We start from the raw sequence: 16778 nt of genomic DNA, 5'->3' as shown, positions 1-16778 counted from the left end.
AGACAAACTAAATAATAGCACAACAAACAATCAAGAAAAACAGCATTATTCCTCCGAAAATAGTTCCCCAATTAATATTTTAAGTTGCACAAGCGGCATCAGAGCATCCAATTGCAGTGTATTTTGCAGTTGGTTCCAGCAATGATGTGCATTAAAACTAAAAGCAGATTTATCTAATTCGGTGGAGACCTGAGACACCTCGAGTGACCAAACAGGGTTGGTTATCTCATATATTTTTAAAACTTTAATAAACAAAGTTAGGTAAGTTGGAAGCTTGTGTAGTAGGGCTTTATAAACAAAAAGGGAGTGATAAATTGATCGACAGGACTTTAATGAGGACCAGCCCACCTTTTGATACAGGACGCAGTGGTATTAAATATTAAGACTGTCACCAGTGATGAAATGAATGGCACTATGGTAAACGGCATACAAAGTTTAAGAGTGGTAGCTTCTGCAATCTGGTAAATGGTGTCACCATAATTATGAACTGGCAGGAAAGTTGACTATACAATTTTTAATTTAGGGAGAGGGAAGACCTATTTAAAAAAAAGCCCACTTTAAAATCTTAGCTTTTTAACTAACTCATCCATATTTGTTTTTTAAACATGAAGTATTTGTTAATCCAAATGCGTAGATTTGTAGGCGGGAACCTGATAAATGGGAGAATCATCTAGGGCTGGGTGATATGGCCAAAATTTCATATCACTATATTTTTCAAATATTTTACAGTATTTGGCGTTATTTTAGGTTTTATGTATAATAAAGGTTTGAAATACATTAATGAGAAGTTCATGACCCTGGAAACATACATTATACATTATAAGTGATTTCAATGGAGCTTTCTCTATTCTGAATGTTTTATACTGTTCAATCCAACTTCAAACCAAAATAACTTTCTGCATTTTCATACATTTCTGGATTTCCCGCACTTTGTTATTATTTCCACACAGCTGCATAATATGGGCAAAAAAATCTAGGCCTAGTTAATTGGTGAACTGTTGGAATCATGAAAATAGAATGATTTATCTAATTCTAAAGTTGGAATATAGTGGGAAGCACCTTGAATAAATTGTTGTTTGACATGACAATGAATGAATAAGCCATGGAGGAATTACTGACAGGGTAGAAACCAAAGTGTTGGTCAGTGTTTCCAGGGACTCTAATTAGAGGTAACATTACATGTTTTCTTACCTCGTGTAGCTAGCTAATATATTCATGCTTCGTCTATTCTTCTCTGATTTGGTAGATACCATTGCACAAATAACCTGGCTGTGTGAGCGAGCTACGTTTGCGCTGACTCATTACATCATCTAACTAGCGATTAGCGGCTAACAATTTATTTGAGCTGGAACTTGGTAAGAAAAGAAAAACTAGCAGACAGTAGTTTGCAGGCAGTAAGATACACAAACTAATATTGTAGTTATATATAATGATAGATAATAATGTAGTTAACGCTTGTAGAAAGCAGCCTCCTTGTCACCAACATCTTGCAGAATTAATGGTAAGAAAGTGCTAGTGACATCTTGGTTGAGCAACTGCTCTCTCCTTGAGTGACATGGGAAAGAGCTTGATGTGGGAAGCAGTAGGGGGAGAGGGAGAAAAGTAGCAAATGGAGTAAACCATTAAAAAAATGGATATTACACGCGCCAGAGTTGCATGTCACATTTAACAAAACAAACATTGAAATACCATTATAGAAGGTAAAGTAAAAACACAAACTGGTTCCAGCCCTAGAACAATCCAATGAATACATATGTATCCATCTGAAACATTCTTGCGAGAACTAAAAAGAACATCAGAGCTGCCAACTCTCACGCATTGGCCGTGAGACACATGCATTTGACCCTCTTTGCACGCTCTTACGACACACCTCGATTATCTCACGCATTGAAAAGTGATTTTATTTTTCTAATTAGTCCATTATAGTAAGCGCATTAACTTTCAACTGTGCTCCAAATCGTTTTGAAATCGGAACATCTGCGCCTGCAATTTAACATCACGACCGGAACCTCTATCATTGTCCTACTTTGCCACAGCCCGGTGAACCGCAGATTATTGAAGCATATGATTAGTCTAGTTATGTTAGGGATCAAGGGGATTGGATGCATGTTTTAAAGAAACGCCCATCAAGGTTAGAGTGGAGCTGAATGGAGAGAGAGAACGTTATCTTCTGAGTTTATAAAACTGTAAAAATAGCAGCATGGAAGCGCTGTTTAATGTACAATGTCAACCAAATTTAATTGCGGTTACTCCCACCCCTATTGCAGAACACGGCCTTTTGTCAGCATGTCATCCACATTTTCATTAGTCCCCTGGTTTGGTGATTGGCATTTAGGCTGTGACAAGGAAAAGGCAGCAGACAGAACTAGAGCATGTTTTTGCAGGGAAGTTTGGTAGGGTGACCCGATTTGTAACTATGAAAATCATATTGTCGAACAGGTTGTGAACTAAAAAGTCGAATTCTTTTTTGTTTAATTTTAGAGGGGGGACAATCAATAGAAACAGAATTTGATCTTATCTTCAGGAGATGTTATTATATATTTACTTTATTTAGTCAGATCAGTGGAACAATTCACTTTTTAAAAATATATCGGGCAATAATGTCGGGTAATTACTCTGCTTGTCAGCAAGAACACTACTGTTATTCCCCACAGTTATTTTATTATTCCACTTCTTCTTGATGAGATTTTTCCCAATTTTGCAGGTGTAATCACATATTTGAAATCTGATATGCATACTTGTGTCTTTGAAAATGTATTATATGAGGCTATGTATTTTTTCAGCTATTCATGGACAGTTTTGAATATGTCATACAAATAAGCATTGGATATTGAATGCTCCAGGAATCAAAAAATAGTTTTGACATTTTAGGGGGACTAACAACTCATAAACACATCATATTTTGTACATGTAGAATAAGATGATGGCAAGGATCTTCAACTGGTCTGCATAAACCACCTGAATATTGATATTCATTAGACTTTTCTTGAAGGTTGGGTGATTTTGAGAAATAAATTGTTATTACAAGAACATTTTTGAACACCCAGCACTTGGGGAAACATCAGGGGTGGCCAACCCTCCTGGAGAGCAAGCAGGATTTTCTTTCAGCCCTATTTTAAAAGAGATAGTTTACCCAAAATACAAAATGATTGTGTCCTTACCTTAAAATCAGTCCATGGACAAGGAGAATACAATTTATGATTTGGTTACACACTGCCATCAACTATTAATACGAGTATTTCCTGTGCAGAGCTTTAGTGTAGTGGTAATACTCCTCGGCACGTGTCACATACAGCTTTCCACCTGAGAACAGTGATCAATCCATGCACCCAACCTTCCCAATGTTTCTCCCATTTTCCTGTCTCCCCATCTCATTTAATTACTGTCTGAAAAAGTGTCAAACCACCCCAAAAAATATTAGCATACTCAAAGTAACAGTAGTCCTAAATACACCTGACGTGGTAAAAAAAAATCTATTAAAATAAAATCCACCCTGGTCATTGGCCCAAGCCATGTCAGAATATGTAGAATTGCAGGAAATTGGCACAACTAGGGGCTATGTCATTGGCAGCCCTGCAACATGTATTTAGTCTTGCACGCATTAAGTACAAGTTTTAAACCAACTAGGGCTTTCTGTAAGGTAACAAGGTCAGATTTAACAGCCTGTATTTAACAGGTGACATCAATAAGGGATCATAAATTTCACCTGGATTCATCTGGTCAGTCTATGTCATGGAAAGTTCCTAATGTTTTGTACACTCAGTGTGTGTGTGTGTGTGTGTGTGTGTGTGTGTGTGTGTGTGTGTGTGTGTGTGTGTGTGTGTGTGTGTGTGTGTGTGTGTGTGTGTGTGTGTGTGTGTGTGTGTATGTGTATGTATGTATGTATGTATGTATGTATGTATGTATATAAAAACACACACACAGCCATACCTTGCCTCCGTCAGCATGGTACTCTGTTTCGTCTATGTCCAACAGGCGAGCCAGGCCGAAGTCAGTGATCTTGACGTGGTTGGGGTTCTTTACCAGGACGTTACGTGCTGCCAGGTCCCTGTGCACAAGACGCACATCCTCCAGGTAGCTCATCCCCTAAACATACACACACAGACACAAAATAAGAAATTACACCCATAGCCATTATGATCCCATGCAGACGGACGAACGAATGAATGATGGACAGATCATATCTCTCGTAGCCTCACCTTTGCTATCTGCACACACCAATTGAGGAGGTACTGGGAGCCGATGTGGTCCTTGTTCTCTCGGACGTAGTCCAGCAGGCAGCCGTATGGCATGAGCTGGGTGACCAACTGAACTGTGGAGGTCAGGCAGATACCCAGCAGACGACACACATAGGGACTGGCCACACCGGCCATTACGTACGCCTCCTGTGTGTGTGTGTGTGTGTGTGTGTGTGTGTGTGTGTGTGTGTGTGTGTGTGTGTGTGTGTGTGTGTGTGTGTGTGTGTGTGTGTGTGTGTGTGTGTGTTAAAGAGAGAGAGAAAGAGCGAGAAAGACAGTGAGAGTCTGTGTGTAAGGATTCATTAAAAGAAGGATGGGTTGATACCAAAACTCACATCCAGGATCTCCTTGTTGGCCTTGGGCGAAGTGTTCTCCCGCAAAACCTTGATGGCCACCGGGATCTTCACATTCTCTCCATCAGGAGCCCACGCCCCCTGGAATGAGTATATTCACATTATAATTACGCTATTATAACATAGTAACTTTAGAAAAAGTTTGAATTTCAATAAACGATGTTGACAATCAATGTTATATTAAATTTCAAACTGTTCGATTGGTATGAGGGTATCTTATAGACAACGCAAAGGCAGACAGACGCTTGCACACACACCTTGTAAACAGTGCCGAAGGCTCCTGAGCCCAGAACTCTTAGCTTCTTTAGCTCGGTCTCCTTGAGGATGCGCATCTGGGCCTGATTGGGCAGGGCTCCGCTGGGAGTCAGAGGCTCCACCAGCTACAGACAGAGAGAAGACTCCCATCACGTTTGCAGTTAAAACTAGAACTGCAATCACCGACTCTTTCACTTAGAACTGAAACTTTTATCAGGCTTGTGTTACGACAAGACCTACGACATTGATAATGCCCTGGGAAACACTAATAACATTAACTACAGGGGTTATAGAAGAAAAATTGTCGGGGGCCAAGTTAACCTCCCCTTTCATGTATAAAAAAATAAAATAAACAAAAAAATGTTTTAAAAGCATGACCATGTTCTCCAGGAAAGAGGATAATTTTGTACACGTATGAAACTTTTTAATGTATGAAAAAAAAAGACAAATCCATATGAAGGAAATCCGTCGTAGTGACAGAACTTTAACCCCTGCAACTATAAGACAGACAGCTTATTAACATATTGTATGATCTTTACAAGTAGTGACCTACTGATATTACAAAGACATCATTTACAAGCTTCGCATTAATCATTTTCCAAATTCTGTCTTTTGAACAACAACCCCCCCCCCCATGATGCTTTGCGCCAGCCCCATGTGTCATGGCACTGCCCACACCCACCTCATGCTCCTGGAGGATCCTCCTCATTGTCTCCTTCCTCTTGAGCTGTTTCTGTCGGCGTAGGTAGAACACCAGCAGACCCAATAGGATGAGGAAGAGCACCGCCCCGCCCACCGCAGCCGCGATCGAAGTGCCCGGCCTGGAAAGTCAGAGAGCAACATTCACATTCATCAAGTACCTACTACTTTTACTAATGCTACTACACATTCATAAACCCTCTTGGCTTCCTTGTGAATATTTTGTGAATGCATTGAAGCAGGTGTAAGTAATCCTCGGAGCAACAGGACAATAGGCTCAAAGATGACACTGGAGAACTTCGGTTATAGAGCAGGAGAGATGAAAGATCACAATTTATTTTTACGACAGTTGGATAAGAGAGAATGGGGGAGAGTTGGATAGAGGGGAGAAACAGCACCAACGTGGTGGGTGTGGCTTGGAGAAAAAAGAAAATTATTGAAAAAGAAAGACAATGGGATATCAGTTAAGAGTTTCGCAGAGCATGACAGATATTTGTGATGGAAAACCTTACCCTGTTTTAGTATGGATGGGGCAGCCTCTTTCATCCTTCTGAGTGCACCTAAGAAAGAAAAAGCAGCATTAGCATTGCGCAGTTTTGGTGGCGGTGTGTTTGTGTTCACGCGGCTGTTTGTGTGTGTGTTCACACACCTGTTTGTGTGTGTGTATATATATCTCATGTCATATCGGTGTGTGTGTGTTTAAGTTTGTGTGTGTTTGCAGTCACATGCCCATTTGTGTGTGTGTGTTTGCGATCACATGCCTGTGTGTGCATGTTGACATGCCTGTGTGTTTGTGTGTGTATATGTCTCATGTTACATCTGTGTGTGTGTATCTGTTTAAGTGTGTGTCTGTTTAAGTGTGTGTGTGTGTGTACACTCACGAGAGTGTGCAGTTGGTGTTGCAGGAGAGGCAGTGGCCCGTGGCGTTGCTGTATTTCCACACAGTGTGCTGCTCCTCCTTTAACCCACTGGGACATTTCTCCACACACACCTCCCCATCCTGGTAGTGCAGGCAATCTGTACATTGGTGGGCCCCCTAGAGGTAAGACGAAAGAGAGAGCTTAGATTCACACACACAGTATTTAAAAACACATATATAGTCAAACGTTTTTTTGCCCCCCTTCCTGATTTGATCTGTTTTTTTGCATATGTTTATATATTGAATGTTCGCAGATCTGCAACCAAAACCTAATATTAGATAAAGAGAAACGGAGTTGACAAATAACCACATTTTTAAAAACGTATTTGATTTATTTAATTAAAGTTATGCAACACCTAATTCCTCTTTGTAAAAAAGGAATTGCCCCCTTACACTCAATAACTGTCTGTGCCACCTTTAGAGGCCACCTTTAGCGGCATTGACTGCAACCAAATGCTTCTTGAAGTTGTTAATCAGTCTCTCACATCAATGAGGAAGAATTTTGGCCCACTCTTGCATGCAGAACTGCTTTAACTCAGCAACAATTGTGGGTTTTCAAGCATGAACTGCCCGTTTCAAATCCTGCCACGACATTTGAATTGGTATTAAGCCATTCCAAAACTTCAAATGTGTCGCTTTTTAACCATTTTCATGTAGGCTAATTGTGTGTTTTGGATCATTGTCTTGCTGCATGACCCAGCTGCACTTCAGCTCACAGACGGATGATCTGACATTCTCCTGTAGAATTTTCTGATACAGAGCAGAATTAATGGTTCCTTCTGTTAAGGCAAGTCATCTGGGACCTGAGGCAGCAAAGCATCCCCAAACCATCACACAACCACCAACAAATCAAATTTTATTAGTCACATGCACCGAACAGTGAAATGCTTACTTAGAAGCCTCTAACCAACAATGCTGTTTAAAAAATAAGAATAAGAAATAAAAGGAACAAGTCATTAAAGAGCAGCAGTAGAATAACAATAACGAGACTATATACAGGGGGTACCGGGTTAGTCAAGGTAATATGTACAGTGGGGCAATTGTGCAAGATCTCCCACTTAAAAAGATGAGGGAGGCCTGTAATTTTCATCATATGTACACTTCAACTATGACAGACAAAATGAAAAAAAAAATGAATTTATTTGCAAATTATGGTGGAAAATAAGTATTTGTCTTGATCACGTTGAGGGAGAGGTTGTTGTCCTGGCACCACACAGCCAGGTCTCTGACCTCCTCCCTATAGGCTGTCTCGTCGTTGTCGGTGATCAGGCTTACCACTATTGTGTCATCGGCAAAAACGTAATGATGGTGTTGGAGTCGTTCCTGGCCGTGCAGTTATGAGTGAACAGGAGGCGACTGAGCACGCACCCCTGAGGGGCCCCCGTGTTGAGGATCAGCATAGCGAATCTGTTGTTACCTGTCCACCTGGGGGCGGCCCGTCAAGAAGTCCGGGATCCAGTTGCAGAGGGAGATGTTTAGTCCCAGTGTCCTTAGCTTATTGATGAGCTTTGAGGGCACTATGGTGTTGAACACTGAGTTGTAGTCAATGAATAGTATTCTCACATAGGTGTTTCTTTTGTCCAGGTGGGAAAGGGCAGTGTGGAGTGCAATAGAGATTGCATCATCTGTGGATCTGTTGGGACGGTATGCAAATTGAGGTGGGTCTAGGGTTTCTGGGATAATGGTGTTGATGTGAGCCATGACCAGCAAAGCACTTCATGGCTACAGATGTGAGTGCTACAGGTCGGTAGTCATTTAGGCAGGTTACCTTAGTGTTCTTGGGTACAAGGACTATGGTGGTCTGCTTAAAACATGTTGGTATTATAGAATCGGACAGGGAGATGTTGAAAATGTCAGTGAAGACACTTGGCAGTTGGTCACCGCATGCTCGGAGTAGATGTCCTGGTAATCCGTCTGGCCCTGCGGCCTTGTGAATATTGACCTGTTTAAAGGTCTTGCCCACATCGGCTGCGGAGAGCGTGATCACACAGTCGTCCGGAACAGCTGGTGCGTTCAGTGTTATTTGCCAAATGGAGGGCGAGGGAGAGCTTTGTACGCGTCTCTGTGCGTGGAGTAAAGGTGGTCTAGAGTTTTTTCCCCCCTCTGGTTGCACATTTAACATGCTGATAGAAATTTGATAAAACGGATCTAAGTTTCCCTGCATTAAAGTCCCCGGCAACAAGGAACGCTGCCTCTGGATGAGCGTTTTCCAGTTTGCTTATGGTGGAATACAGCTCATTGAGTGCGGTCTTAGTGCTAGCATAGGTCTGTGGTGGTATGTAGACAGCACTGAAAAATACAGATAAACTCTCTAGGTAGATAGTGTGGTCTACAGCTTATCATGAGATACTCTACCTCAGCCGAGCAAAACCTTGAGACTTCCTTAAATATCGTGCACCAGCTGTTGTTTACAAATATACATAGTCCGACCCCCCTTGTCTTACCAGACGCCACTGTTCTACCCTGCGGATACAGCATATAACCAGCCAGCTGTATGTTGATAATGTCATCGTTCAGACACGACTCCGTGAAGCATAAGATATTAGTTTTTAAATGTCCAGTTGCTAGTTTAATCTTCCTCATAGGTCATCGGTTTTATGATTAGGTTTTGGTTGAAGATCTGATAACATTTGGGATCAAAGCTATGCAAAAGTAGAGAAAATTAAGTAGAGAAAATTAGAAAGGGGAAAAATACTTTTTCACAGCACTGTAAATGAAAACACACACAAAAACTCATAAATGAAAATACACACAAACAGAGGGATATCGTCTACACACACACACACACACACACACGTAAAACAAACACCCACTCATATACGAAAACACACTTACCGGGCCTAGGCAGGAGGCAGAGCCATTGATGGGGCGACACTCTGAGTGACAAGCGCCACAGACTCTCTCGGAGTTGTCGAAAAACTCCCTCGGGGAACTGCATCCAAACACATCATCATCAGCATCATCATCATCAACATTGTCCTCATCACCATTGCCATAGTCATTATCACCACAATCATCAACATAATCGCCTTATCTACACATCCAAACAGTCCACACACTCTACCTGCATCAAGATGATCTCAAGATGATCATTAAATCTTTGATGGCTCTTTTAAGCTAGTTGTATCTTATTCTTGATACCATATCTTGTTTTGACTTATTTTTTCATGCTTATGCTAATATGGCAAGAATTTGCTCGCTAGCTAACCAAGAACTGTAGCGATGTATTTGAGACAACAAGTGCGTATTGTGCAAATTGTTTTGTGTTTTCAATAAACAAACATTTGGAGACAAAATATAGTTCACATGTTGTCAATAATCCTTTGAAACGAAGCCAACCCTGTCTGTTTTGCCCCAAAGTTGTACTCGCATCTGTTTTGTTGCTACATGACCCACCAGTCTATACAGTGCCCTACTTTTGACCAGAGCTACATAATGCTGGGTTGTGTTCATTAGACACCAAACAAAATGAAACAGACTGAAACAGGAAGGAACTACCAGGGCTGGATTTATCTTTTCTGTTGCAAAATGTTTAACACATTCCATTGTGTGTCCCAATGAACAAAACACACACTTTCAACTCTTCACACACGCTGCTGCTACTCTGTTTATCTATCCGGATTGCCTTGTCACTTTTAACCCAACTACATGTACATATTACCTCAATCACCTCAACTACCTCGCACCCACACACATTGACTTTGTACCGGTACTCCTTGTACACAGCCTTGAGTTACCATTTCCTTTAATTTTTGTGCAAATGTTCTTTTTAACTCTGCATTGTTGGGAAAGGGCTCATAAGTAAGTGTTTAATGGGAAAGTTTACACCTGTTGTATTCGGGGTATGTGACTTTGATTTACTCTGTGCTGCATGACAACTTGGTCTCGCTTGTATTTAAAAAAAAAACATCATTCCGTTCTATTGGGAGATTGTGGCCAACGCTTGTGTAGCAAATATAGCCGACACCCAAATATTGCGTGCACAAGCGTTGCAAAATAAAATGGACACATACATGTTATTCAGTCATTTCATCCACACTGGTCGTACGCGTCAACGGGTGTCAGCGCAGCCAGGCGCTAAAACAGAACTTGGTTCTATCTGAGATGCTTGACGCGCTGCAAGTCCCGCCTCTCTTATCTACTCATTGGTTTTCAGGAGCATACAAGCATATAAGTAAAAAAATATTTATAAAACGGCCCTTACAACGAGAGTTATTTTTGCGCGCGGTACCAGAATTCAATGCTGCTTTTCTACCAGTTGATTGTTGCATTTTGCTGCTATTATATTCACCCCTCTGCTTCATATTAGGTTTTATAAAACATCATTTTTTAACCTCTCAATCTCTTATCCTTTCTTCTTATTGCAAAGCAGCAAGTATCTATAGTATTATTGATAATTATTTTATTATTATTATCATCTATATTACATGTATTATTATCTGAAAGAGACTTTGGTATTAGACACCTCAAAATAAACTTACATTAGATTTTTTTATGTAGAGAACCTGTATGGGCAGATATCATTTTTCTTAAAAAATAATGATTTGATGCAGTACCAGTCAAACGTTTGGACACACCTACTCATTCCATTTTTTATTTAAAAAAACAAACTATTTTCTACATTGTAGAATAATAGTGAAGACATGATATAACACACATGGAATCATGTAGTAATCAAAAAAGTGTTAAACTAATCAAAAATGTATTTTATATTTGAGATTCTTTAAAGTAGCCACCCTTTGCCTTGATGACAGCTTTACACACTCTTGGCATTCTCTCAATCATGAATGGGATTGCTCAATGCCCAGATTTTCTAGTGTTAATAGTCGGAGTACAGAAACACACAAAAAAAAAAAGGACCATATGCATTTCAGGTAAAATAACAACCCAATGTTCATCTCCCAGGACAAATTGGCCAGACATAACAAGCTAGCTAAAAGTCCATGAATATGTCATGTGTGTTTCGACATGCACCCAAATTAATATACTTGGTTCACAGTTGGTTTAGATATTTTAACCTGTGTGTCATGATGGACAAAATCAGCACGTGCGCGCGTGGCCAGTGTAGTCAGCATGTAATACTGTACAAGCTGCTTTGGTCTGGATCAACCAAAGGAACCAGAGGGCAGATTCAACAATAAAAGCTTTTTAATTGATTGACTAAATGCTTTAATCACTTGATCCAGTTGTCATTTCCACATTTGTATCGATTTGCTCTGACAAACTGTGCACTCCCTACTCATTTTTGACCATCTCCATTTTGTGTAAGCAAAAGACGGCAATGTTTGCATTTCATGGCACAAAATGCACCTTTTTCATAACATAGAGTTGTTACTAACGGCACCCCATACGTCTATCATCCCTGATAGATATTGCACTCCTCCACACACTCTTGACTTATTTTCCAGCCATAGGAGCCGGGAGAACGCGTGTGTACGTGCGTATGACAGATAGTTTGACCGTCTCTCACCCCTGATAGATATCGCACTCCTCCACGCATTCCTTCCCACGCTGGAATTTCACACAGGCCACACACTGGCTGGGCCCTGGCCCCCAGCAGCCATTAGCACACAGCAGGTGACACATACGGCCTTCCACCACTAGGAGGAGAAGACAGGGAGAATTCAATTATATTCAATAAACTTTACTGATCACCAAGGACACAGCTTTTGGTGCCACATGGAAAATACTAACATTCACACACATGAATGCACACACACACACTGATGTTTCTTCCCTCTCAACACACAACCACCATACACACATACGCATAAACATAGACATCCACAAAATGTGCCTATTAGCATGCACGTGTGCTGCTTGTTTTCATTCGTGAATGTGTGCGCGTTATGCATACCACACTCCTGGGGGTCCTGGTTGGCATTGACGATTCGGTGGGGCCCCTGGGTGGGGTGCAGCAGGGTCCCCCAGGGCAGGTCCTGGGTGTAGCAGAGCTGGGAGTTGTTGTGGAGCAGGACCAGACCCCCGCTGATGCTCCTGAGTGAACGCAGACCCAGAGAACGGATCTGTATTGACTGGACCCCCAGAGAGAACACTCCTCTAAAAGGAAAGAGAGGAGAGGTGGGAGCCCATTTATTCAGTTAGTAGTATGGGCGAAGACACTTGCGCTGTGAGCTAACGCACCGTGAGTCAAGTTATATTCTGCAGCGTGACCTATGCTGTAAGTTTAGTTTAACAGCAGGTTTCGTTACAGCGCGATACAAGCACCACACACAATGGGGGGGAAATCGGTATAGTATGAGAGCTCCCGTTATTTAGAACATTTAAATCTATTTTTGGGAGTGAAAAATGTTGGAGGAGAAAATGGGGTTAAGAGGAGTTAGAAGGATGGTAGAAGAAGGGTAAAGAGGGGAGGAGTGAAAGAGTAGATAGCTTGACAGAAACACAGAAAACAGAAAGCAGAAAACCCCATACCAGAAGCAATTGCACAGACTTCCATCCACTAACCTGCAATATTTACAATATCACCCTGCAGGCTCAGGCAGCTGTGCTGGGTAATCATTAGCTTTTATAACCCAAAGTTCAAGGGATCCTTGACCAGACAGACATGCATAGAACATGGACACATATAATGAGGACAAACGTAGACAGGCAGGCAGCAGGACAAAGAGACAGCAAGACAGACAGGTAGATGGATATAATTAATATTGACTGGCAAGACAAACAGAAAAAAAGTATTATTATATAAGATAGACTTCATGAAACATTAGTAGACCAAAACTAGTTGACAGACGGATTTGGCCGGCAGACTGACAACAGATATTATACTGTAATGACATGGCAGAGACGAACAGACCGATGGACAGTACCACAGACTTACTTATAGAGCATCCTTCCTCGGATCACTTTCAGGTTCTCAAACACACTCAGGTTAGTCCAGTTGGCTGGCCACGCATCAATGTACAGATATCCTGTAGGGAACAGAAACACACACAAACACGCATACAGAATCAATGCTATCCCAAAAGAAAGTAAAGAGTGTGTGTGTGTGTGTGTGTGTGTGTGTGTGTGTGTGTGTGTGTGTGTGTGTGTGTGTGTGTGTGTATGTGTGTGTGTGTGTGTGTGTGTGTGTGTGTGTGTGTGTGTGTGTAAATGGCTGTGCATGTTTATGCGTGTGAGTGCATGTGTGAGGGTAAGTGTGTGTGTGCATGTGCATTCCGTTTATGTGCACATGCATGCATGTACACATATATGCGTGAGTGTGTGCGCGCATGTGTGTATATGTGTATTTATGTGTACATGCATGTGTACGCGTGTGTTCAGTACCTGTGATCTCCACCAAATTCTTAAATGCATCCAGCTCACTAAGGGTCAGACCTGTCATGTTAGCCAATGGGTCGCTGGACAAAAGGAACACAGAGATCACACATGAGTGTGGTCAATACGGACATGAACAACACCTTAACAACTCAACATGTGACAGCAAATGTGAGGTGAGCTTTCAGGCATAAAATAGCTGCTGTGACATCACCCTGTAGGTTAATACTGCTACACAATAGCCACTTGCCCATTATTGTGTCATATCCGTGCGAGGCAGTGCGTGCTAGTGCCAGAAAGGTTTGAAGCGATTGCTTCCCGTGAGGAAGCGTGAATGTGACAAGTTCTTCCATACTAGTTATTTACAGGAAGAACTCCCTTGCTGAGTCTTTCTGGTGTTAGCAAACAATGGCTTGCATGGAGATGGCACAATTGAGCTTGGATTGAGCTTGCCAGTAAACTGAAAATCTCACCCAGGTTGAACCCAGGTTTTTAGTGGCTGTTGGTAACATTCAAGTCCCCCTCTCTTAGTCGGCCAGATATAAGGTAGAAAAGAGACAGTAGAGCAGTTACCCTGTGAAGCTCTGTGGAAGGAAAGCCAGACTGCCATAGATCTTATTGCAGCCAGTGAACTGGGCCACGTTGGAGGAGCTCACCCAGGAGGAGCTCTGGAGATCACCCATGCCCAGCCCATAGCACACTGGAACACATAAAGATACAGTCAGGGTGAATAAGCACACACGCAAATGTTAAAACACACACACCACCACCATCACCACCACCGTCATAACATATGTGCACATACGAACTCAAAAACATACACACACAAACCTTTTGGACATTCCCCTTCACACTTCTCACACTTCTGTGTCTGTGTCTCCTTGCCGTCAGGCTGGGTGATAATCACTTCCTGGTTCGCTTTAGGACACACCATGGTACAGGCCACCTCCATGGCTAGGTAGTTATCTATAGAAAGAGAGATGTTGATTTTAAAATATAATTGAGATATTTCTGTTTCTATATGTTTTCTTTGGCAATGTACAGTATGTGTCGCTACACTCTCCATGATAATAAAGCCTTTTGAATTGACCTCAAATTAATTGAGAGAGAGAGTGTGTGTTAAGAAGAAACAGGTGAGAGGGAGGGATAGAGATAGAGAGACAATATAATTCCTTAAAGAGACAGAGAGAGAAAAACAGAGACGGACATAGAAAAAGGGACATTTATATATACAGGAAAGTAAGCCGAGCTTACAGGGACATGTCCTGACGCAGGTGGCCCCGAAGCTGAACTTCCTGTTGGGGTTGGGTTTGGACACGAAGGTGACCGGGTCGTAGATGGTGGGGGGCGGACAGTTGTCTTTACACGTCCCGCTGTCGTTGAAGTGACGGCACGACTGTAAAACAGAGGCAGTTCTTTAGAAGTTTGTCCGAAGGAAATGAAAAGGTTAGGTTGTGCTGCAGTATTGGCAGAACAATTGCCGCAATGCGTATGTAACACACCACCGTATTTTCTCCTGGCGCAACTGTAGGAACCAATACAGTGGAAAATTGACACATCGGAGGCAAGAGTCAAGACACATTATTTAAAATAAGACAGGGAGTTCCTGTGTGTGTGTGTGTGTGTGTCTGTCATGGCAGCATTCTCACCAGGCAGTCTGAGTCTTTGGGCCCAGTGCAGCCGGCAGCACACTGCATGTGGCAGCAGTCATTGGGATCAGGTCCCTTACAGCGCAGACACCCCGATGCACAGTGCACATGGGTCACTATAAGGGGAGAGAGAAAGAGAGAAAGTGTGTGAGAGACAGAGAGAGGGGCATAGACAGAACGGAGACATAAAGACAAACAGATTGAGAGAAGAAATGATGGAAAGAGACAGACTCACGGGTCTGGCAGTCTTTCTCTGTCTCTCCCCAGCAGCTTCGCTTTACACAGGCAGGGGAGCACTTCGGACCTGGGACAAAAGACAAAACGGTCAACAACGCCTTGACAGACGGTCACCGATGTTGACCAAACATTGACCTCTGGAGACAGATTGTTGCAGAGACTGACCACACTTCAATCATAGCGATAGTTGACTGACAAATGGGATGTACAGTGCCTTCGGAAAGTATTCAGACCCCATGACTTTTTCAACATTTTGTTACGTTACAGAATTATTCTAAAATGGCGTATATCAAAAAAGTCCTCAGCAATCTACACACAATACCCCATAATGACAAAGTGAAAACAGGTTTTAAGAAAAAAAAACAGAAACACCTTATTTACATAAGTATTCAGAAACTTTGCTATGAGACTCAAAATTGAGTGCAAGTGCATGCTGTTTCCATTGATCATCCTTGAGCTGTTTGACAACTTGATTGGAGTCCACCTGCGGTAAATTCAATTGATTGGACATAATTTGGAAGGCACACACCTGTCTATAAGGTCCCGCCAGTTGACAGTGCATGTCAGCAAAAACCAAGCCATGAGGTTGAAGAAATTGTCCGTAGAGCTCCGAGACAGGATTGTGTCGAAGCATTGAAGGTCTCCAAGAACACAGTGGCCTCCATCATACTTAAATGGAATAAGTTTGGAACCACCAAGACTCTTCCTAGAGCTGGCAGCCTGGCCAAACCGAGCAATTGGGGAAGAAGGGCCTTGGTCAGGGAGGTGACCAAGAACCTGATGGTTACTCTGACAGAGCTTTAGAGTTCATCTGAGGAGATGCGAGAACCTTCCAGAAGGACAACCATCTCTGCAGCACTCAGGCCTTTATGGTAGAGCGGCCAGACGGAAGCCCCTCCTCAGTAAAAGGCACATGACAGGCCGCTATGAGTTTGCCAAAAGGCACCTAAAGACACTCAGACCATGAGAAACAAGATTCTCTGGTCTGATGAAACCAAGATTCAAATCCTTGGCCTCAATGCCAAGCTTCACATCTGGAGGAAACCCAGCACCATCCCTACAATGAAGCATGCTGGTGGCAGGTTCATGCTGTAGATGTGTTTTTCAGAGGAAGGGACTGGGAGACTAGTCAGGATCAAGGCAAAGATGA

The 16778-nt window shown here is 42.2% G+C and overlaps 1 protein-coding gene across 1 annotated transcript in view; it reads right to left on the bottom strand.

The window, feature by feature from the left end:
* The window catches only part of erbb2 (erb-b2 receptor tyrosine kinase 2), a 40044-nt gene that overhangs the window by 7749 nt on the left and 15517 nt on the right, over window positions 1-16778 (bottom strand). Inside the window, exons 5-21 of the mRNA XM_064923623.1 lie at window positions 15627-15695; window positions 15392-15507; window positions 14997-15138; window positions 14574-14708; window positions 14316-14442; window positions 13752-13825; window positions 13306-13396; window positions 12322-12524; window positions 11935-12064; window positions 9300-9396; window positions 6427-6581; window positions 6058-6105; window positions 5529-5667; window positions 4849-4971; window positions 4574-4672; window positions 4200-4385; window positions 3931-4086 (exon numbers count right to left, since the gene is read on the bottom strand). Of these exons, the coding sequence (XP_064779695.1) occupies window positions 3931-4086; window positions 4200-4385; window positions 4574-4672; window positions 4849-4971; window positions 5529-5667; window positions 6058-6105; window positions 6427-6581; window positions 9300-9396; window positions 11935-12064; window positions 12322-12524; window positions 13306-13396; window positions 13752-13825; window positions 14316-14442; window positions 14574-14708; window positions 14997-15138; window positions 15392-15507; window positions 15627-15695 (2090 nt within the window). The remainder of the gene's footprint in view (window positions 1-3930; window positions 4087-4199; window positions 4386-4573; window positions 4673-4848; window positions 4972-5528; window positions 5668-6057; window positions 6106-6426; window positions 6582-9299; window positions 9397-11934; window positions 12065-12321; window positions 12525-13305; window positions 13397-13751; window positions 13826-14315; window positions 14443-14573; window positions 14709-14996; window positions 15139-15391; window positions 15508-15626; window positions 15696-16778) is intronic.

This window comes from Oncorhynchus masou, chromosome 18 (genome assembly GCF_036934945.1).
Source record: "Oncorhynchus masou masou isolate Uvic2021 chromosome 18, UVic_Omas_1.1, whole genome shotgun sequence".
Classification (NCBI taxonomy): Eukaryota; Metazoa; Chordata; class Actinopteri; order Salmoniformes; family Salmonidae; genus Oncorhynchus; species Oncorhynchus masou.
Note: the sequence above shows the minus strand (reverse complement) of the source record. Positions and strands in the feature narration are given on the sequence as shown.